General features: G+C 43.3%; 1 protein-coding gene across 3 annotated transcripts in view; it reads right to left on the bottom strand.

Moving 5' to 3' along the window:
- PXMP4 (peroxisomal membrane protein 4) overlaps window positions 1-19,498 on the bottom strand; it is a 32,056-nt gene extending 12,558 nt beyond the window's left edge. For 2 of the 3 annotated variants that reach the window (XM_023522238.1, XM_011378280.2), the window contains exons 1-4: window positions 19,293-19,498; window positions 16,533-16,595; window positions 13,424-13,622; window positions 11,642-11,917 (exon numbers count right to left, since the gene is read on the bottom strand). In XM_023522238.1, the coding sequence (XP_023378006.1) occupies window positions 11,654-11,917; window positions 13,424-13,622; window positions 16,533-16,595; window positions 19,293-19,405 (639 nt within the window). In that variant the 5' untranslated portion in view covers window positions 19,406-19,498 and the 3' untranslated portion in view covers window positions 11,642-11,653. Of the gene's footprint in view, window positions 1-10,241; window positions 11,918-13,423; window positions 13,623-16,532; window positions 16,596-19,292 lie in introns of those variants that run through there. The other variant, XM_011378279.2, reaches the window with a different exon arrangement.
- Window positions 19,499-24,307: the final 4,809 nt, after the last annotated feature.

The following is a 24,307-nucleotide window of genomic DNA, read 5'->3' on the forward strand; positions in this document are numbered from 1 at the left end:
TGGGCCCAGCAGGACTCTCAGACTCATCTCCAACACTCCAAAGAGCTCCAACCTGCATTCCATCCCAACCACTCAGAACTCCTGCCAGGCCCTGGAGCGCTTTCAGCTCCTTCCCCCCTGTGAGCCTGTGCACTTTGCAGACCTTATACTGTGAACAGTTCTAGGTACTTTCACTATAGCATCTTTGCTGTGGATATCTTTGCTGCAAGCATTGCTACTGCAAACATTTTCACTGCATAATTAATTGGCCATAGGTAATTTTGCCATAAAAAAAAATAAAATAAAATCGTGACAAATAAGAGGAACATTTAAAAAGACAATGAAACATGAAAAAACCATTAAAAAGACTATTTAAAATATGTGTAGATTCATGGCAATGTTACCAGACTCAAGGGGTTCACTGCTTGGGGTATTCCATTCAAGAACTAGACGTGGCAATCGTTAGGCAGTTTTATTTACTTGCAGCAAGTAAAGGAAACAGGGGATTCACCTCCAAAGCTCTGTCTCCCCTAGCCATTGCTTATAAACACTGTTTGGCTGATTCCTTCTTTGCAGTTGAGTTCCTGGCTAGTTCATCCCGTTTACAGCTGCATCTACAAAATACTGTGCTACATTTTAACTTTATCCAGAACAGCATTTAGTAAGAACTGCCCAGACCTTGAGACAATTCCCATGAGAGTGTTTACTCCTCATTCTTGAGGGAATGGGGACGAGGGTCATACCTCTGTAACTGCTCCCTGATGAACACAGACAGAATACATCTTTTGAGGTGGAAGAATGAAATTCTCTGGCTGCCTGAGTAATGAAAGTCTTGGGGGTTTCCTAGGTTCTGGAATTCCTGAGAACAGGGGTGCATTAAGACGTCACTGCTCTAACAGAGACATGCGCCATAAGAGGTGAGGCAGAAGCAGGGGGAAAATCAAGGAGATTGAGACCCTGCCACTCCTAAACTCACTGGCGAGGATCAAATGAGCAAGATAGACTAGGGTGACAGCCTCCTTCAGGACAAAGAGTTCTAAGCCTCTTAGAATTAATGCCAGAAAGGGATAGAAAGGCAGAAGGTGCTATTTTTTTCCTATATGATCAAGGAAAGCAAGCCATGATTTTTATTCAGGTATCACTTATTGAGCTGCTAGGTCTATCCAGGACTTTGAAGGACAGGTAGGATCTGGTCAGGAAGTGACTATGCAGAAAGGGCGAGCTTAGTGGATGAAGCACAGCAATCCCAGAGGGGAAAGGGATACTAGATATGACAGTTCTACACAATATTCAGTCAGTGTCCCATGGTTTCTCAAGCACAGTGATGCCTACCAGGTGGCCAAGTGAAAAGCTGTACCTCAGCCTGGGGAGGGAGAACAGTTAGGGAAGAAGTCCTGGCACCGCCCTCTGCATCTACTTTCTTGGGACAGTGCATCATAGAAAAGGTCCCCCATGATGATAGAAGGCACTCCTGGGAAATGCAAACTCGTGTGTGTGTGTGTGCGCACGTGCATGTGTGTGCATGTGTGTGTGTGTGTGTGTGTGTGTGCATGCAGACACACACAGGAGGAGGGTAAGGCCAAGCATGTGAGGCCATGCCGTTAAGGCCCACACAGCCCAAGGCCCTCTATGATCAGACATCCTATTCAACATCATCCGCTAGCCAGTCAGCTGCACAGCTGCACAGCTGCAGCTCTCACACCAAAGCCCTTCTGAAAATCAGGATACAGGGAGAAACCATCACGCACTTGCTACCTCTTTGTCCCCCAACCCCACTGCCCGGTAGGGGCTGAGACGAGGCTAGAGATGAGCAGGTCACCTGAGGTCTATATAACCCGGTTTCTGTCTTTCACAGACTGTGGCCCCTCGACCGTGTCCCCAGTTTGGAAACATTAGGAGGTCGAACTGAAAGTGAAGCTCCCATTCTGTGCTCAAGAAGGTGCAGGAAACAGCTGCAGGCGCAGGTTGTTCAAATCAGAATGAAACGGAAGGGGAAAGTAGGAGAGTCAGCGATGTCACAAGAGGCTGCACCATACCGCCTCCCCTCTTTGGCTGCAGAAGTCCACACTTGTGGAGTCACCTTCTACTGTAGTTTACAGGTCCTGGCTCCTCTCCTCCTTTCATTGCTCTGGCTTCTAGACTCCTAGAGAAGATGGGCCGAGAAGGCCTCTCCGTGTCCCAAACAGATGGGACTGTAAGAGGCAGAGGACAAGCCTAGAATGCAGGGTTTAACAGCTTGGCTCACATGCCACAATTCAGACTCAATCTGCTTAAGATTCTGGGTGCCATGGCTTCCCCTCATCTGTTTCATTCCCAGCTTATACCTTAGCAGTGCCGTATTGTTCCTAAACGTCCACTGGCTGCCTCTGGCTAGACAAAACGCTGGCTGCTTCACTTTGCTGCCTCCACAGCAGGGCAAGTGCCCAAGTTAGCCCATTCCACTGCCAGTCAGCAGACTCCCAAAGCCATAGAGGCCTGTGCCCAGGCTGAATGAGGGCCACTCCGCAAGGACGGAACACAGCTTGGAAGCACCTCATCCTGCCTGTGGATGTAGAGCAAGTTCTCTCATTTCGACACACCTCACACCCAGCCACCCCAAAGCTTTGGAGAAGAGACAGGGAGCTAATAGGCTGTTGCTCAAAAAAAAGCTGAGGTCTCATGTGTTTCCGTGACCTGACTGGGCTCTGACATGAAGGAATGCATGACTGTGCACCTGCCCAGAGTCAGTGATCTCAAAACCATACTTGAATACACATACTTTCGTACGAATGGACAGGAAACCAGTAAATTACTTTTTAAGACCACTCCAAAATCTTAATAAAATTTTGCATCCGACTAAAAGCAATTCATTTCCGTGTCATTTCCACCTTTCTCCCACACCATGTGGTTAGGAAGCCCAACCTTTCAACTCGTTACTCAAAATACATACGTGTGGTTGATTCTACCTGCTTCATTTTGCAAGTCCAAAAAAGCTGACTCAAACTACATTTTAAATCAGAGCAGACTTTTTTTTCCCCTCTCTCTCTGGCACCAATCCAATCAGGTAATATTAGTTTATTTAGTTTTCAATACTCCTAGAATGTTTGGCTTCTGTTATCACACCTTTGGTAAAATTTCTGAAATCATACCTGCTAATAGAACATGTCTTCATATCAATGAGATTCTTTGACGAGATATAGCACGTAATTCCTCCCCCTTATCCTTCAGAGGAAGGGAAGCAATGGAAGTCTTATTCAAATAGCCTACAAAACACGCTTCATTTTTTTGGCTCATAGGTAAAACCGGTAATTCTACCCATATAACTCCAAGCATATATCTTTACACCATTAGCCATAGACTGGCCCCTGACTGCCATGCCAAACCTTTGCTGCTCAGTCTTGCCTGCTTTCTAGGTTAAGAGATAGATACTCTCCTACCCCAGATCACTTCCACTGGAAACCGTGAGCTCACTTGCTTGTCCTCCTTAGTGAAGGTGGTGCAGCCTGTCTGATGGGAACCTCGATGTTGCTCAGGGAACTGCAAGGCCTGGGTGCCATCCCCATTTCCCATCATGAGGTCCACCCTGGATGCAGGTGCTCCAGAAGCTGCCCTCCTTGGATAGAAGCAGGGCAGGAGAGTTGTGGGCGAGAGCTTGTGTGTGTAAAGCAACAAATGTGAATTTAAATGATCTCATGGGAAATGCCGAAACCTGAGGAAGCAAAGAAGCTGCACTTAAAAAACAATGCCTCCTGAATCTATGATAGACTCCCAGCCTTTAGCAAGGCTGCCCTAGACTGGACAGTTTCCTACCATTGACTCATTTGTTATGTTTCTTAATTTATATAAGCGCTTAATTTATTTAAGTCAAATAAACAGAACCCTTTTTATCCAATTCTGGAGAATGCACACCAAGGGGCTACAACTGGGGATCAAATCTGATTTTTCCTATAACCAACACACTTACATATAAGACGAGTAATGACACACAAAGAACAAATCAAATTCCTGTAGGACAGAAACTAAAGGGTGGTGGACACTACGATCCCATAACCTCTAGTCCACAGGAAACACTGTCAGTGACCCAGGGTTCCCTGACAATCAGGCAACCAGACCAGAGATTGTCATCTGAGGATGCCTTGGATTGCCCCACAGGCGATCCTCAATCATCCAGAGTTAGACCTAAGTCAGGCCCTAAATCTGGAGTCCCAGAGGCAGCTCCTGTCCAACCAACCTGAAACCAAGCACACACCAGAAATGAAACTATCCTTCTGACAACTCTATACCCTAAACAAGAATGGAAACACTAATTAAAGTGACCACTGGGCTACTCTACACACCTCCCTCCAGAGGCACTGCAAAAACCAGGTTCAGGTGTCCACCCCACTCCACTGTTGAGGCAGACCAGGAAACCATTCTGGTGGTCAGCACCACGGGAGAGTTTTCTATAGAACAGATCCTCTGTCCAGTGCAGATGCAGGCGACTAAGCCCCAGGGGAGCTGCCACTGCTGACTGCTTCGCCGAGCATCCACACAAAGCTAAGAGGAAGTCCTTTTAGGAGAGTCCCATCTGAGTCGCCAGATTTGTTACTGAACTCAAGGGGTTCCCTCCTTCAGAAAATGGTTGGTTGTCATTAGATAGTTTTATTTACTTGTAGCAAGTAAAGGAGACGCTTCGCAAAGCTGTCTCCCTGAAGGGAGGCTTAGCCATTGCTTATATACTCTGTTTGGCTAATGACATGTTGATTTCTTCTTTGCAGTTGGCGGGTTGGGTTCCTGTCAAGCTCATCCTGTTTATAGCCCATCTGCAAAATACCGTGCCACATTTTAACGTTCAGCAAGAATAGCATTTAGTAAGAATCACCCAGACCTTAACACCCTTGCCCTATCTAACAGCAATACTGCACAAATAACTGATTTTAATTTATGGATTGTACCTAAGTACTTGTCTTTATTCTACGGTAAATGTGAGTTCAACTCCGTACCCTTAAAGAGGGCCCTTGACCTCTCTTTCTTCCTCCAATATAGTATGTTTCAAAATAAGAAACCATCTCTCGGGGCAAATCATCATCATCTGGAAGAAATGCTCACTATATTAAGTCCACCACCACCACATCTACTTGTCACTGAATTATGAGAGCTAGCTAAGATTTATATATACAGTATTCCCCTCGAATCTGCGGTTTCACTTCCCGTGGTTTCAGGTACTCATGGTCAACTGTGATCCAAAATCATTAAACGGAAAAGTTTAGAAATAAACAATTCGTAAGTTAAATTTCATGCCATTCTGAGTAGTGGATGAAATCTCATGTTGCCCTACTCTGTCCTGAGATGTAAATCATCCCTTTGTCCAGCGTCTTCATGTTGTACATGCTCCTCGCCCATTAGTCACTTAGTAGTTATCTCAGTAATCAGATCCTCTGTCATGGTATCGCAGTGTTTGTGTTCAAGTAACCTTTATTTTACTTAATAATGGCCCTAAAGTACAAGAGTATTGATGTTGGCAATTTGGAAACGCCAAAGAGAAGCCATAAAGTGCTATCTTTAAGTGAAAAGGTGAAAGTTCTAGACTTAATAAAGGAAGAAAAAAAGTTGTATGCTGAGGCTGCCAAGATCTACAGTAAGGATAAGTCTTCTATCTGTGAAATTGTGAGGAAGGAAAAATAAATTTGTGCTAGTTTAGCTGTTGCACCTCAAACTGCAAAAGTTATGGCCACAATGTGTGATAAGTGCTTGGTAAAGATGGAAAAGGCGTTAAATTTGTGGGTGGAAGACATGAACAGAAGAAAACATGTTTTAACTGATGACAATGTGTTGTGCCAGAAAGTACTGAGTTTATACAAGGAGTTCAGCAAGGGATCCCCTAAAACAAGTGACGCCAAGCCATTTACTGCAAGTAAGGGATGGTTACGCAGATTCAGGAACAGACTTAGACTGAAAAATATAAAAATTGCCAGAGACAGAAAACCACATTCAGATAACTTTTATCGCATCGTATTGTTATAATTGTTCTATTTTATTATTAGTTATTATTAATTTCTATGTCTAATTTATAAATTAAACTTTATCATAGGTATGTATGTATAGGAAAAAATAGTAAATACAGGTTCGGTACTACCCATGGTTTCAGGCATGCGCTGGGGGTCTTAGCACATCTCCCACAATAAGAGGGGACTACTGTAATATAAAAATGGGAATAACTGTGAGAAATTTGTCAATAGAGAAATAAAACCAAACTGACAACTAGCTTAAATACATTAAGTCTGAAACCAATGAAGAAATGAAACCGACCAAACAAAAAACCAAATTGTCAACCAATTCTTTTCTTTTACAAGGCAAAAATTCGCTGTATGGCCAATTAGTTGTACAGTGAAAATGTTTGCGGCACAGATGCTTACAGCAAAGATGCTTACGGGGATAATACTCGACACACCGGGAACACACTTCACACGGCTCTCTCACCATTCGGATCTCAGAGCAAACATCACCTCCTCAGAGAAGCCTTCTCTGGAAAACAGACCCTCTTGTTTTCTCTTCCAAATCTATTACACTGTTCTGTACTATTGCTTTCATAGCGCCTACCACTCTATGAAACTAACTAATTTATGTATTCATTTGTCAGTCTTCCCTCTCTAGACTGTAAGCCCCAATTAGGCAGGTACTACTTCTTTCACTGCTGAATACCTAGCCTTGAATATTACCTGTTATTTAGTATTTAGTAAGGACTCTGCCAACATTAGCCATTATTTTCATTATTCCTATGCTCAGGGCTTGGTAAACAATGACAGCTGTCATGAAATCAGGCTGAGAAGGTCACTCTCAAGCAGGAGTTCTGAATCTGCGATCTATGAACCCAAGTGCCATGAACTTAGACAGAAAATTAAATTTATATTTTCACTAGCTTCTGACTAAAATGTAACATTTCCCTCAATTCTAAATGTAAGCAACAAACCAGAAGCCTGTTAGCAGAAGCTAAGACTTTATCACCAGTAGAAATCACAGCTTTTTTCATTTCCTGTCATAGTTGCTGTAGGTATTTTGAGATAGTATTCATAAATCGTGGTAGTTCTGGACCTACCACTAGAGCTTGTTAATGTGTTAAAAAAGAACAAATATTACTAAATTACAAATTTTAAAAATATTTTAATAATTATTTCAATGTTCAATATAATTATCTTTTTAAATCCTATGTATTTTATTTTATGGATTTTAAAAACAGCATTCTGAGAAGGGTCAATAGCAAGTCATGAACCCCTTGGCATCTTGGGGATGGCTATGGACTTTTTTTGGAATGTTGTTTTTAAAATCCATAAAATAAAATACATGTTAGAAAAGAGTGTCTTAAAAGAGCTGATATGATCTGACCTTGACCATTTTCTCAGCTGATGTCTAGCCCACGTGGAAAGGCTGACGGGAGAAGCCTGGAAGAGCAGTGAAAACAAGGTTTCTAACAGAGACGCCACAACCTGCATATCCTGTCTTAAATATGAAATCATGACATCTACAGCAGCTTTGAGCACAGAGGCCTGGTACAGAAGACGGGGAGCCCACTGTTAGGAAGCTCTCTCTAAAAACAATACTCACAAGAGCACCCAGCTTTCCCTCTGTCCTCTACCTGGGCCCACGTGGCCTCCAGCTCACAAGAGTGAGTCCTGCAGGAGATCCTCTAGTTAAAAAGACTTCCTCCCCAAAATGCTCTTTAAGGCTGAAATAAGACACATTCTCTCCCTATGTATCTGGTACTAGACAAAGGAAGGAAAACAATGATGTTCCTTTTTATAAATACTCTCTAATTCGTCAAAGAAAGCAACCTATCTGAAGTGACAGAATGTGGATACATGGGTTCACCCCAGGAGGTGGAGCATAGTACAATGTTCTGGTTTAGGACAGCGTCAGGTTTAAAGCCTGATTCTTATAAACCCAAAATGCACTCATGAGAGTAGGAGAAGTGAACAATACAGAAAGAAACACCACCTCCAGCATCCTTTCTGGAGCCTTTGAAAGGCGGGAACAGCGAACTTCATAGGAGGCAGTTTCTTGGCATCCTCAGCCTGTGAATCATCACACTCACATGGTTCACTGAACAATCTCTGGAGCGAAGCTGCAGAAGGGCCCCAAATTAACTTTGGTTTTGTCCTTCCCCTTTCGCTTGGGAGTTCCATGGGCCTGAATGTTGGGCATCATATATGGTAAGGCTCAGGATATCTAGGGGGTTCATTTTCATGCTGATCACAGTAAGAATCTGCCAAAGATATCTAGGGGGAACCAGCTCAAAGAAAGGACTCATTTGCATGTCAGATGATGGATCAAAGAGAAACCAAACATGTAGAGGACAGGGAGGAAATGCCAAAGAGTTGTTGAGTTGACAGTGCAATGTAAAAGCTCCTTCTAAAACAAAGATAGAATCTGAGCATAAAATCCCTCAGGAAGGCTGTACTGGAAAAATGCTAATAGTGAGTGTTCCCCGCAAGGGAGGAAGGTTAGGGGTGGAGCCTGGATGTAGGAGGGAACCTGACTTTTTCGTTACACACTTTTTATACTATTTAAGTTTTGTACGATGTATATGTATTATTGATTTTAAAAATATTATTTACAGTCTTGCATGTCAGAAGACTTCATAAGAATGTAGCAGGTGCTTAATAAACAAACACATGTTAAACCACTGTGCTGTTTCAGGAACTAGCATTTATGGATGCCTACTGTGTGCCAAGGACCCTTTGGCAATGCCTGTTTTACTGCTCTTAGGAAATGGAGGCTCAGCTAGTAGGGAGCCAAGTGGGCACTCCTCCCAGGTCTGCTGGAAGCCAGCACTCTGCTCCTCGACAAGGACCACACCGCCTTCCTCCCTGGAGTGAGCAGTTGGAGGCACCAGATGCTCTGGCAGGATCCAGAAAGATGCCATCTGTGAGGGAAACCTATTCTTAGAGAGCAGAGACAGTCAGTGGTAGAGCTGGCCACCCCCCAGCGGCTGCAGGGGGACATGGGGAGGGCAGGCAGCCAAGGCTTTACCTTCAGTTGGGGAGTAGGACAGGCTAAAAGCAGGGTGTATTCAGTTCTCAGGACCACATTTCCTTCTATACTTGGAAGCTATTAGAGATAACAGCAAACATTTATTGTTTACTTTATGTGTGTCATATCGTTTAATCCTCCAGGCCACCTGAAGAGGTGTATGCTATTAGAATGCCTACTTTACAGATGACGAAACATAGGCACAGAATGGTTAAGTCACTTGCCCAAGAAAACAAAGGGGCCAAGGCTGAGCCCATACACTTGCTCCAAAGCCTACATTCCCAACCACCATGTTACACTGTCTCTCCACCGGCAACGCCAGGGGCCAATTTTAGTTTGGGTTCCCTCAGTAGCAGAGCCCAAGACAAGAATTTGAGTGAAAGTGGTTATTACAGGAAGTGGGCACAAGAAGCACTGGTAAGGGCATGAAGGGAGACAGGAAAGGGGATGTCATCGAGCATGTGACCACTGTGGGCAACCGGAGCTCAGTCCTACTGGGCACCCTGGGAGCCAGAGTGGAGCACACGCTTAGAATTATTCCACCTAGTCATAAAGGCAGGTTCGGGAACCAAAAAGATTCATGATAATGGATAACTAGATTGAAAACATATATAAGTAATTATGTATCTTTGAAATTATTTAATGTGGGGGATATTTTTATGTGATAAAACTTTCATATGATAAGTACACTTAAATAAAAAAAAATCTTAAAAAAAAAAAAAGGCTATTCATCAGTCATTGGCTGAGAGCTGTTCCTGGGATATGTTAATCTTCCAGGACTGCAAGTGTGCTGCAGGGTGGCAAAGCAGGTGCCAGTGGCAAGTGAGAGCCCCTCAGGCAGAAATACACACAGAGGTGGCTGTTGGAAAAGTTGGCTGGTGTATACTGAGGTGGTAAGCTAGATGGGATATGGGCAGGGCACCCCCAGCATCTGCTATAGAACAGATGTTGTACAGCATCTTGCTGATGGCCACCCTCTCCCCTCCCTATAATTCTGGGGTCTCATACAGCCTCCACAGAGTGAACCAAGGGACCTTCAAGATCACCTTCTCTAAGCTTGCAGTACAAAAGTGTGGCTGAGAACACAGCTGTTAGAATCAGACCTAATGCCATCTTCATTACCTAACAGCTCTGTTTAACTCATTTGTCACATAGTTATGGGTGGCCCCATATCATCCCCAACTACTTCATTACTCAAGGTATGGCTCAGACCGGCAGCAACATCACTTGGGAGCCTGTGAGAAATGCGGAACGTTTAAGCCACAGCCCAAACTCACTGAATCAGAAACTGCATTTTAATAAGATCTCCAGTGACTCGTGCACATTTCTACTAGTAACTTCTAAAATATAAAAAGAGACTGAAGTATTTCTATTAGATCAAGAGTCTTCAACTGGTGGGCCACGGACCAAATCTTCCTGGAGGTCTGTTTGATTTGTCCAGCTTGGTGGTTTTAAAAAATCAGACCGGCACATAAGTCTCCAGTTCACCATGTACCCATCACTCCCTACTCCATAGAACCCAGAATGTTATGCCACTTGCCAGGCCACTATAGGCATTTGAGTTTGTACTCCTCTCTGGAACAGACCCTATAACTAGTTAACATTTGCATAGCTTAGCTTAGGTTTCTAAATTTAAAGTAAGGCACTGAAAAACAGATAGATCTGGTTTCAAACCCTGATAGGGCTATCATACTAGCTGTATTACCTTGAGCAAGTTACTTCCTGTCTCTGATTCTCAGTTTCCACATCTGTAAAATGAGGATCGAAATAGGTCAATGAGGTCACTGTATGGATTATGAGCAAAGTACCAAGGAGGAAGTCGGAGCTCACTAAATGGAAGTGATTAGTAGCAGCAGCAGTAGTTGTAGTTACGCAAGTCCAATATGGACACCAGGTATTAGTACGATTATCCTCATTTTATAAGAAACTGAGGCTCTGAGAGGTCAAGAATCTTCCTCAAGTAACTTCCTCAAAGTTACACAGTGGAGCAATGGGTACTCAAATCCAGGTACTCTAGGTCTATATTTGCACTGTCCACTAGAATTTTCTGTGATGACAGAAGTGTTCTACATCTGCATAGTCCAATACAGTAGCCACTAGGCATTACTTGAGCACCTGAAATGTGGCTGGTTCATACTGAGATGTGCTATAAGTGTAAAATGCACACCTGGTTTTGACAATTTAGTACAAGAAAAAAGAATGTAAAATATCTAATTTTGATATTAATTACATGTTGAAATGATAATATTTTAGAAATTTGGGCTAAAATAATTAAGGTTAATCTCATCTGGTTCTTTCCACTTTTTTTTTACAATGTGGCTACTAGAAAAATTTCAATTATGTATATGATTCTCATTGTGTTTCTACTGGACAGTGGAACTCTAGAGCATCTCCAATAGAACACCTGAGACAAGGAACTTAATATTTTATAAAAATGTATTTGCAAACTCACTGCCCACCAGCAAGAAACCCCGTTACATAAGAAAGGTTGAAGAACATACCCATCAGAAAGAGATTTCAATGACCCTTGAGGCCCAGAGAGTGGGGTGACTTTCCCTGGTTTCACGGAAGTTAGCTGCACAGCTGGAACCATGCCCAAGGCTCCTTAGTCTGATTTAGATACTTGTTCCATCATTTAAGAGTACCTAATGAAATTTGAAAAATCCCCCATAAGCACCTCAGGGCCACGTTACTTCGAGGGGCGGCTCTTGTTGTAGATGAGGAAATCTGAGATGTCATGCCACACATTGCTGTCCTCGTACAGGTAGGTCATAGAGGACTGCAGCGAGGGCTGCAGCGTGGGCCGGTGGTACTCGAAGAGCCACAGCACCAGCCCCCACACCATCGCAGAGATCAATGGGTATGGGTCCCACTTGGGTTCAGGAATGTAGCCCTTCTCCACACCAAGGCGGCACAAGGCAAACAGGATACGTGACAACAGGTACATGCAGATCTGCAGAGAGGAAGTAACAGGAGATTATGGGTGGGCACAGCCACTGAGAACCTTCTTCCCACTCCATGCACGGGAGCACCTGCTTGCATGGATAGGTGTTTTTCAAAATTGGTGTGCAAGATAATTCGAAGTGGTATATAGCAGGCATTTTAATATCACTATTTTACTATCTTGAATTTATTGTTTTTCATTTAAAAATATTTTTAAGTGAGTACATTTTAAATTAGTACCATTTAAAAATATTTTTAAATGGTTCAAAACGAAAAGGTAACTTGACACCAGAAAATACATCCATAAAAGAAAAACACTGATAAATTGGATCTCATCAAAATTAAAAATTTTTTCAGTTATGAAAGTCCATGTGAAGAGGGTGGCAAAGAAAGCTACAGACTGGGAGAAAATATTTACAAATATATATCTGACAAAGACAAGTATCCGAAATATATTGTTAAAAATCTCAAAACTCAACGGTCAAAAAAAAAAATCCAATTAGAAAACAGGTAAAAGACATGAGCAGATATTTGACTGAAGCGGTTCTACAAATGAAAAGTAAGCACATGAAAAGATGTTCATCGTTAGCCATCAAGGAAATGCAAATTAAAACCACAATGAGATGTTACTACATACCTATCAAAATGGGTAAAACTAAAAAAAGTTAAAAATCAAATATTGGCTAGGATGTGGATAAACTGGATCATTTGTATATTCCTGGTGGGAATGTATAAAAATGTAGTTATGTTCTCACTGGTGGGAAACTCCTAATATGTCCACTACATAAACACAAATTTTGAAGGTCTATACAAGACACAGTTAAAGTGACTGACCGTCCCTGGATATTGGCTTGACAACTGTCAGGGGACAGGAACTTTCTTTTCAATTTATTTTCTACTTTTATCATGATGTATCCTAAGCACCTGGAAGTGTGCCAGACAAACAGAGGTGCTTAGCCTGCATTTTTTTAAATGTGAAAATAAAACTATTTTTATAATTTAAAAATATTTCATAAATTTGAAGGAGGCAAACTGTGGGGCTAACTTTTCATGTTGAATAAGGACTTTAAAACATCAACAACTAGCATTTAATTTCATGTAAAAAACCAAAAAACAGAATTTTAACCCAGGAAAAGGACAAGTTATGGAATAAGAGACAATTCTTTGAGTATAATAAATTTTGTTTTATAAGAATCATACTCCTGGGTCATTTTTATTTTTTCTCATTTCATTGTAGAGTGGTTTTAAAAAAAAGAAATCTTTGCCCCAGAGAGTGGCATATGCATTGATTTTGGGAACCATGAAAGTCCAACAAGCTGCTTAGTTTACGGATGAAGAAACTGAGGGGGAATTGATCTTCCCAAGGTCACAAAGGAACTGGTGAAACACAGACTCTCAGACTTAGAAGGGAAACAAGAGCTCATCTTCTTCAACTTCCACCCCCAACTAATACCTGAACCACATTCCACCCCTCCTCAGCCAGTCTCCAACCCCCATCCCTGAAGAGGATCTTTACCTGGTTGTTGATGTTATTGTTCTTTGTAAATACCAACAAGGATCCGATGAAGGCAGCCAAGAATGAATGCACCTGGTAGGTCTTGCCCTGCACATGGGACTGCAGGGTGCAAAGCCCCTTGTAGATGAACACGAAGCAGGCCAGGTTGGAAGAGTGGGTGTACGTAGCCTGCAGGATGGCCCGAAGCTTATCCTGGAGGCTGCACAAACACAGGAGTCACCATAAGTGCAGGCTCAGCCATTCCAAGAGCATTCGCCCATTAGGCATGCAAATCTGACCCAAGCAAAAAGCTCACATTCTCATTTAACTCCAGGGCTCTAGCCTCCATGTCCTGGGATTCAGGTTTTAACTCCCTCTCCAGGCCACTTCCTCAGAGAAGTCTTCCTTGACTACCCTACATAAAAGAATGTCCATCACATCTGTCCCCTTACCCCACTTTTCTTTTCCTTCATAGCTCTTACCACCATCTAACATTTATAAACTTGTTTCTTATCTCCCCCCTACCCCTGTCCTATACCAGTGGAAGCTAACAGAGAATAGTGTCTACACTTGGCTTTTCATCCTCAGGGCCCAGAATAGGACCTGACACATAGTAGGTGCTCAGTAAAAATTTTGGGGGGTGAACATGTAAAGAAATGAGTGAGGGAGTGAGTGCCTACTATATGTTGAACCTGGGAATACACTCCTGGGAAAAACAGATCTGCTTCCTGTCCTCATGAGGCTTATGATCTAATGGGAAAGGGAAATATAAATAATCATAAAGCAAGGGTCCAACTTTGACCCTGACAAGAGATATTCTTGGGATCTGAAGGATAAGAAGTCAATGAGGTCAAGAGGGCAGAAGAATCAGCACATGCAAAGGTCTTGAGAAAGGACCGAGAGTGGGAATAAAGGAACAGAGAGAAACCATCAAGGCCTGAACGGAGAATGTGTGGGCGAAGGATGTAGGGGATATAGGCGGGGAGGTGGGACCGTGCTAAGTTTTGTCTTTATCCTGAGAGAAGTGAACATTTAAGTAGGGGAGGGAGTTAATTTATCCTTTAAAATTAAATCACTTGGAGGCAGTAACAAGAACACAGGGAGAAGGGCAGAGTGTACTCTGGGAGATCAATTCAGGAATAGTAAACCCAAGTGCCCTCAACGCTAGATGAGGACCTTGAAGTGAGTCCACTGGGACCTGTGGTGGAAATCTGCCAGGTGAAAGGGCATAGCCAGGAGTCAGCTGGTTCTTGCACCATAGGAACATGGGCCCAGCATTGCCAGTTCTAAGAAAATTAGATTTCCCAGTTTTTAAGTGTTGGCACTAATCTCGCCTTCGAATTATTTCTAGACTCTGACCACTTCTCACCTCCACTGCCACCACCAAGATCTGAGCCACCAGTGTTGCTCATCTGGATTATTGCCACAACCTCCTATTTTATATCTACTTTAGCCCTTGGCCCTCCACCTACATCTGTTCTTAATCCGGCAGAAAACTCTTCAGTCTCACGCTATTAAAAGATAAGTCAAGGACATGGTTCCATAGTGTAGCAGTTCACATGTCTGCTCTACATGCAGAAGGTCCTAGATTCGTGCCCCAGTGGAGCCATGGTCCATGGTCTACGGCCATGCTACCCTGAACAAGCCCAATCTTGTCTGAGCTCGGAAGCTAAGCAGCATTGGGCCTGGTTAGTACTTGGATAGGAGATCACCTAGGAAGACCAGGTGCTATAGGGACAAATAATTTTTAAAAAATATGTGTGTGTATATACACGCACACACACACACACACACGTATATAAAAGATATATAAACATATATGTATGTTTATATATGTTTATACATATATATAAAAGATAAGTTATATAGTGGCATATCCCTGCACAAAACCTTATAATTTCCTGTTTCATTTAAAGGAAAAGCCAAACTCTTCTCTATGACCTGAAGTTGGACAGGATGGGCCAAGGTTACCCCTGTGACCTTCCTCTTTGTTCTCTTCCCTCCAATCCCTCCGCTCCACACTCCACTCTCCCGAGACTCACCAGGCATGATCCCACCTCAGGGCCTTTGCACTGGCTATTCCTTTTCCCTGACACACTCCCCTGAGCCAACTCATTCATCTCCTTAAAGTCTTTATTCAACTGTCCCTTTCTCACTGAGGCCTTCCCTAATTAATTTTGCAGGCTGCCCCTCCTCCAGTACTCCTGATCCCCTTTCCTTGCTCTAATTTTTCTTTCCCACAGCCTGTATCACCTTCTAACATACCATATATTTATTATCCTTATTTTCTGCCACCTCCTGCTAGAATGCAAGCTCTATGAGGGCAGTGATCATTGTCTGCATCTCCACCACCTGAAACAGTATCTGGTTCATAGTAGATGCTCAATAAATATTTACTGAATGAATGAATGAGCCCAATTTAAAAAAAAAAAAAAAACTGGTTCAGAGGACAAAAACCAAATCTAACAAAAATAAGTTTAAAGAGTAAAAATGCAAAAAGAGAAAATCTTATAAACTGGATTTGGACAGAAGGCTGTCTATGTGTAATTCTTATAAGCTCCAGATGAGGCTACCTACATTAAAAACTAGACCACAAGGTGGTCTCTGAGAAGTGTTTTTAGGGAAAATTTATGAGAGATCAGAGGAAGGCCAAAAAGTCTAAGGAAGAAAGGGATATCATGGACAATTTTCTGAGAAAGTGACCCTCCGAGAACTGGTATGGGTTGCCGGGAAGGAAATAAAGGTGGGGTAGAAGAGTAAAGGGCATTCCTGGCAGGGGGTACTGCATAGGCAAATGTATGGAGATGGAACTGCATGTGGCATGTGCATGGAATGGCAGTAAGTCCTGTGTGCCAAGGGCACCCCAGGGTGGACATGGGAGAATAGGGTGGGGATGCAGCTGAGGCCAGACTGCAAAAGGCCTTGAAAGACACACCTAGAAGTTGGGCTTCTTGGAAGGCAGTGCGAGCTAGGGGAGTTTTCCAACAGGGATAACAGAATCAAAGTTGTACTTTAGGAGATGGTGGTGGGAACAGACTAGCCCCAGCCAGGAAGCTGATGTGATAGTCCGGGCACTGAGGGCTGACCACATTCTCTCCCGGTATGAGGGGTATGCAGAAGGGATGGGTACCTGCCACTGTGGAAGAGAAAGGTCATGACCAGTGCATGCGGGGCCCGGATTTTGGCTCCATACCTGTAGAAACAAGAGAAAAAAATTACGACAGTATCACTGCATCAGTTTCTTTCCGGGCTGTCTCTTTGACTCCTTGTCCCCTTTCCCTCTCCTTAATCCTAACATCATTTTGGGAGGAGAAATAATGCTGGCTTTCAAGTTAACTGTAGATTCAAAGTGGGTCGTAGAAAGGAAACAGTATTTGGTGCTAAAGTCCTGTCACACTTTGCTGCATAAACTTGGATAAATCACTTAACCTCTCTAAGCTGCCCTTCTCCCTTTAGTAAAATGTATTTTCTATTTCAGAGTTCCTTCTGGCAGTTAATGGAGCACATGTGAGAGTTCCTAGTTCAACCAATGTTAGTGTCTCTTTCTTTCTTCTTTATTGGACTCCCCTTTCCCCGACCAAATTCTTCGGCTGCCAGGCCCTGATCTAACCAGGTTATAAGGTCTAAAAGTCCCTGAAAGCCTCCTTGAGATAATGGTCACAAGCCATATATTACTGTCATATGAGTACCTGTAGATTTGTTTGAATTAGCAAATAACTGGAAACAAAGTAGTGTCGATCCACAGTGGGTATTAGGTAAATAAATAATGATCCTACCATGCAGTGGAATACTACACAGTGGTAAAAAAATGAGGCAGCTTTATGTGCACTGCAGAATTTCTTAGAGCAAGCTGTATAAAGTAAAAAATTGTGTAAAATGAGGAAATTCTTCTAAAAATCTAAAACTTTTTCCAAATAAAACTTATTTAAAAGTTATGGGAGGAACACATATGTATTTGTCTATGCAAATACACATATTTTTGGAGGGAGACATGAGACTGGACACAGGGGTTACTACCAGGAAGGGGGACTAGATGATGGAAGGATAGGGTAGGCAGGACTTTGTAGCATCTAACTTTCTATGCCTTTTGTGAATATGTTACATAATTTTAAAAAAAAATTGAAGAAATAAAAATGTTAACAAGTTAAAGCCGGTTTTATTGTTGTGGTGGCTATGCTGAATCACTTATCTTCTCCCCTGGCCTTGTAGTGGGCAGAACCCCCATCCTGACCCCAGCAACAGTTTTCTGTCCCACCTCCTCCAAAGTCATCTCTTTTTCTCTTCAAAAAAAGAAGGCCTCGGCCTCCTCCAGATAACCAGGGCTAAAAGGGACCTTCCTTATGCCCTAGACACAAGCGGAACAGTGCCCCCAACTCCCTACACCTGACAAGCCCCTTCCCAAAGTCCTCAAATTTAGGTGGGAGCCAGTTACTACGATTCACAGGATTACTCTGTGCCCTGAAAAAAGAGATGCCCTGGATTTAAAAGGACATAAAGGACATAATGACAGGTGCAATGTGGTGTCCTGGAGGATCCTGGTCTAGACAAACTAGCTGTAGAGGGCATTTGGGGGCAACTGGGACAATTTGACTATTGACTGGACAGTAGTCAACATTATAGGATTAATATTAACTTATTAAATGTAATCGTGATGATTTAGCTAAATCAGAAAATGTTATTTTTAGAGATGCACGTTGATATATTTAGGAGTGGAACAACAAAATGAGTTAAATTTTACAAAGTTTGTATGTTTCAGTCATCCAAGTCTGCCTCCCTAAATGGATGGCCTTTCTTCAAAATCAGTATAATCTTTTCCACCTCCAGGCCTTTGTTCAAACCATTCCCTCTACCTGGGATGCCTTTCTCCCCCTGGCAAAATCTAAGTCAGCTTTCGAAATATCACCACCTTCTCTGTACAGCACTCCCGATCTACTGGTACTGCCCTGGCAGTTTAATGACCAGTCTTCTTCTTGGATGCCAGATCCTCATAGATAGGCATGGTGTCTAAACACTAACCAGTAATGGAATCACTGTTCTGAGCACCCATATATGGGTGAGTTTGTTTCCACTTTACAGAGGAGGAAACTGAGGCCAGAAGAGACGAAAGGCACCCAGCTTTGATTCAAACTGAGGCAGTCCACATCTTTACCACTTAGTGCTGCCACTAGGATGTCTACTCCAGGAGGACACAGATCTTTGTTTGCTTTGTTCTCTGCTGCATCCCCAATTCTGGCACAGTGGGCTCTGAATAAATATTAGCTGTTATGCATGAGGTTTAAAGGAAGCCGAGTTCCCCTCCAGGCACCACCAGGAGAAATAACCCCAAGACCTCTTCTCCTGCAAGTCTGATGGCCAGGGTGGAATCAATTTTCCCAGCAAATACTGTATTTGCAACTTTTAAAAACATTTCATCTTCACTCCTGAGGCCCCTGTGATGCATGGCGACTTACGGCTGGAGGGATACAGCTACGGAGTGAGAAACGGGATGCGAACCTGGGGGCCTGCTAGAGTCCTGAGCCCAGCTTCCCATTATAGGCCCACTGAAGCAAGAGAGTCCCAAGGGCACACAGTGGGATAGGGAAAGGGAGAGGGGGAAACTGGGCCCAAAGGAGAAGATACAGAGACTGGCATGGGAGATGTTCAGGGCAAGACTGCCAGGTTGCAAAGCACGAAGGACCCAGAGAAAGCATAGTGGGGGAGCCCTGGCTCAGAAGGCGCTCGCGACACAAAATCCAGCGCCCACTGCGCAGAGATGGACACCGAGACCTAGAGATACACTAAGGCTTCTCAAGGGCACACAGCGCAGCTGCGCCTGGCCGAGAACCCGCGCCACCGACCCCAGCCAGGAGCATCTCTCAGCCCCAGCCGGACCCAATGGCCCCCAACTCACACTGCCCCGTTCCGGAAGCCTTTAAGCAGTGCCAACGCAGCGTGGTAGCGGCGCTTGCGCAGCAGTGCATTGACAGCCAGAAGTAGAGCCCGCATCTGCGGAGGGGCAGCCATAGCGCCAGTGGCGAGCGGAGCCGGAAGCACCGAACCGGACCTCAACTGACAGCTTTGGGTTCCGGCTGTACAACTCCCACGGCGACGCAGAACCGAGCTGCGGCACTATATCTTTATAACCATAGGCTGAGTCTGTTGTCACTCATACGGGGAGAGCCAATCACAGGGCACACTCTTGTCACAAATACTATGCACGCACTCCCCGGAATAGAGATCTGATTGGAAGAGAAGAGCTTGTAACCAATCACAGTGGGCTCCGCCAGACTCGATTTACGGAAAGTTACATACTCGGATTTGTCCAATTAGAAAGCATGTTTCCTTCAGGTTTGGAACAAGAGTTGTCACCTGCGAATTTCCAAGGTTTCCTGAAAGAGGAGCCACCCTCTCTACAATTGGATGGTGACACGGGGAGGAGCTAGGCCTCATCTTTAGGCGTGATAGTTCTGATTGGGTAACAGTGATCATAGCGATCTTTTCAGAGCATAAACATATGGCACCATCAATGTTTTCTATTTATTCTTAAAATCCAAACTTCTTCCCATAGCTCACAAGACAAGACTCTGAATGATCTGGCCCTGCTTCCCTGTCTAAACTCATGTCCATCACTTTGCCCCCTCATTCATTCTTCTCCAACCAAACTGGCCTCCTTGCTGTTCCTTGAGCATGCCAAGAACACTCGTGCCTCAGTGCCTTTGCACTTGCTGTTTCCCCTGCCTGGTATGTATCGCTCCCCATTCTTTCCGCGGCTGGCTCCTTCTCAACTTTCAGGTTTCAGTTCAAATGCCACCTCCTCAGAAAGACCTTCCTAGATATTCCATCTAAAGTAGCACTTACTACTCTCTATCTCATTATCCTTTATTTATTCATTGAACTTCTCACTCTTTGAAATTATTATTTTGCTACATGTCCGTTGTCTATGGCCCCTATCAGACTGTAAATTCCATGAGGACAGAAACCTAGTCTGTCTTGTTTTCTGCTGTAATCCCAGCACGTAGCACATGGTGGGTGCCCAACATATGCTTGTTGAAGCAATATACTTTGGTTGTATCTCCCAGAGCACTGATGAGTGGCATTTATGTATGATGTCACTGTGCGGAGTTGTCATTGGTAACAGCTACATGTTGAGTGGTGGCTGTAACTTGTGAGAGTCTCCCCTAGTAATTGGACATTGATCTCTGATATTATTGCCTGGATTAGGGTCAGGGGATGATGTCAGAGGTCAGTGAAGAAGAAATTATGCTGGCCCTATTTTATTGCTAAAACTGTACTTTCTTTCTCTTTTTTCCAGTAATGGTGAACTGGTTTATTCAGGTAACCTTCCTCTGAAAATAGTGGCAATGTTAAAAGAAAAATAAAAATATTTGCTGAAAAACACTGAAATGCTTAAAAGCCTGGGGAATTCCCAGGCCAATTATTGGGTGAAAGCTGATAACCAGTTAACAGGAAGATTGGAATATTGGAGGACCAAAGCTACTCATGACATGAGAGCATTTGTCAATATTGAAACTGTGGGTTTCAGTTCATCAACCACATAGGGCAAAAGCAAAAAAAGTGAAAGTCCAGGGCCTGCCCAAGGTTGGCAGTCTTATAGAAGAAACTTCACATTAAGCCCAAACTTCAAAGAGTTTTACCCTCAAGTTTCCTGTGATATAAACCAACTATACACCCCACACCATCAGCCCCGAGTTCAGAAAAGATTGTCTTGGTGCTTAGCAGAACAGTTGAAGGAAAAGGAAAGGGAATTTTTTTAAGCCCTTCTTTGGGGAGTTGTAACCATTGATAGGTCCTTTTGCACCCTAGGGAGGTCCTTTTGCACCCTGGTAGCCCAAGGAATCTCAAGCCATGAACTGGGAATCTGATTTGAGGTGATGATTGACTGGCAGTGCCCCCAAACCTTTCGCAAAAGCAAATGCAAAGCCTCTATGAAGACAAGCAGATCTATTTCTGGCTTTAGATAACCACCACGAATAATTTTTTAAGGTGATTACCAGCACATAGTCAGAAAAACAGGGACCCAAGACTTCATGAAAAAGAAACATGCAGCAGATGAGAGGAACAGATCAACACAGACTTCAGATATTGTACTTCACAGACACAGGTTTTCAAACATTGTGCACACAAGATTTAAAGCTAGAAAATAGCTACAGAAATAGAAACTATATAAAAACTATTAAAACTATTTTAAAAACATGGAAAATTTGAACAGGAACCAAACAGAATTTCTAGAAATATCACCTGACACTCCCATAAAGAATTAGTCACCATGCCCTGCATTGCTCAGCATCAGGAGGGGATGTTTGGAAACTGTTTGAATCGACAAATTCTTCCTGAGGTGCTATCATTTGCTAAGCCCTTTCTCATGGAAATGAGTAAATTTCTGCCCTCAAGGACCCCGGAACAGAGCTGCCACAAGACTGCACTTAGTGCTTGATGACCCTTTTTAATGTACATAACTCTGAGTTCCTCAGGGCAGGGCCTGTTTACTTACCTTACCCAGTAAAAACAAATTTATTTATTTAACAATACCCAGAGTACTTGCTATATTCCAGAAATTGTTTCGTTTAGTGCTTTATTGACTATTTCATTCTAATAGCAACTCTATGAGGTAGGTACTATAATCATGCCAACTTAATGATGGAAAACTTGTTCAAGATGATATAGTTAATAAGTCATTGAGGCAGGATTGGAATCTGGACCCACTGGCTCCAGAGTCTTTGATCTTAACTACTGTATTTGCTAGGGCTTCCATAACAAACTAACATGGACTGGGTGGTGTAAACAACAGAAAATTATTTTCTCACAATTCTGGCAACTAGAAATCCAAGATCAGGGTGTCTGCAGGTTTGATTTCTTTTGGGGCCTCTCTCCTTCACTTTCAGATGGCTAGCTTCTCACCATGTCCTCACATGGTCGCCCCTCAGTCTGTGTGTATCTAAATCTCTTATAAGGACATCAGTCATATTGGATTAGAGCCCACCTACATGACCTCGTTTAATCTTAATTACCTCTTTAAAGGCCCTATCTCCAAATACAGTCACATTCTGAGGTACTAGAGTATCAGTATATAGGATGCCAACAGACGAATTCTGGGTGACACAGTTCAGCCCATAACGACCATCATGCTTTGCTGCCTCCTACCAATACCAACAAATTTTACAAGATGTCAGAGGCCAGCATTTCTTTGTGTGTCCTTCTTTCTTACCCTTGCAGCTGGGAGCCTTGTTTAAGCTGCTCATGATTTCTCCTTTCCCCGCAGGGAAGTTAACTTTTCTAGGGTGGCTGGAGCACTCATTGTAAAGGGGGACACTGAAAGTTTCCCAAATGTTACCTCCTCCCTGCTTGGCTCCATGCCTGGAATTACTACATTACTTACTCCGGGAATCTCTTAGCTGTGATTGGATTTGGTTCAATGTCAACCAGCTGCCCCTGAGGTAACATGACATAGGACTGGTAGATTTTGGTGGAGGAAGAGAAGGAGGTAAGAAGTAAAAGTTCAGAGTGTGGGCAGCCTGACTGGGGAACCTGCTAGAGAACCTCCCTGAAAGCTTATTTGATTGTTCCATCTGTCAGGTAGTCAGTCAACAAGCATTTCCCAGGTTATCTTTGTGCCAGGATCTGAGTTACAACCAGAATGGATGAAGTATCTCCCATGCTCAGAGGGCTTCTTATTGAGGGAGTAGAGAAAAGGTGAACTTCCAAGGGCTGAAGATTATTACATGACAGTGTTAGTAAGTGCCAAGTACTGTGAGAAACTAGAATAGTAAGGGAGGGAGCAGGATCTCATCCAGGGGAATTACAGAAAGCATCCTGGAGGAGGCAAGAAGGCAAGCTTCTATTGTTCCAATGAGGGTGGAAGATTGGCATCATGATAAAAGAGAGCAGTATGAACCCAAGCTTGAAAAGAAGATAAAAAATCAACTTTGTGTTTATGTACCTGGATATACAGAAGTACATGGAAAGGTGCCAAGATCTATGTTGGTAGACTCTTTTACGCCCGGCGCCTTCCATCATCTTTAGAACTAAACCCGAACCTTCACTGTGGCCCCTTCCATCTCTCCATCCTCATCCCCCTGTACCTCACTTATTACCCTATTACCCCTTTTACAGTCTTCGGACTCCTTTCATTTTGGCCTTAGGGCCTTTGTACTTGCCCAAGATAATATAAGCTCTGCCTTTCTGTTTCCTTTTCTCCATCTGACTTCTCATTTCTCAGGTCTACCTCCTCAGAGAAGCCATCCCTAACCACCCTTTCTAAAGAGGCTTCCCCTCCTGCCAGAAAAAAAAAAATTAAAGTCTCTCTTTTTTTCCTGTTTATAAAGAAATCTCACCTGCTGAACTATGACTCCACGAAGGCAAAGACTTTTATCTTTTTGTTCATGGCTGTGTCTCCAGTATCTAGAATAGTGTCTAGCACACAGTAGGTACCCAATAAATATTTTTAAATTAAATGAATATGAATGTACTAATTTATTGCATGAATAATTTTTTAAAAAGAACAGTTATATTAAGAAACTCTTGCAGGGAAGTTGATGAAACTCTGAGGCCCCTGGATCAACAGGGATGTTAAAGGAAAGACAGGAAGCAGGGACCCCTGGCTTTACTCTTACCAGAGAGGCAATGGCAAGGGGGGTTTAGGGCCTGAGGTGGGGCCTGCGTCTCCAAGATTCCCAGGAAAGAGGGTGGGGCATGGAGTCCTGCAAGGGGGCACAGGAAGGGGAAAGAGTTAGCAATTTGGGGCACAGGGGTAAAGTTCAGGGCAGGATGGAGAATTTACTGGTAGAAATAAGCCTTGAGGGGTGTGTAGGCAGAATTTCTGTGAGGCATCTTATCAGGAACAGTGGCTGGTAGTGTTCCAGAAGGATACAGGAGCTTTGAAAGAACATTTTTTACTTTTAGGAGTTA

This window comes from Pteropus vampyrus, unplaced genomic scaffold (assembly GCF_000151845.1).
Source record: "Pteropus vampyrus isolate Shadow unplaced genomic scaffold, Pvam_2.0 Scaffold336, whole genome shotgun sequence".
Taxonomy (NCBI): domain Eukaryota; kingdom Metazoa; phylum Chordata; class Mammalia; order Chiroptera; family Pteropodidae; genus Pteropus; species Pteropus vampyrus.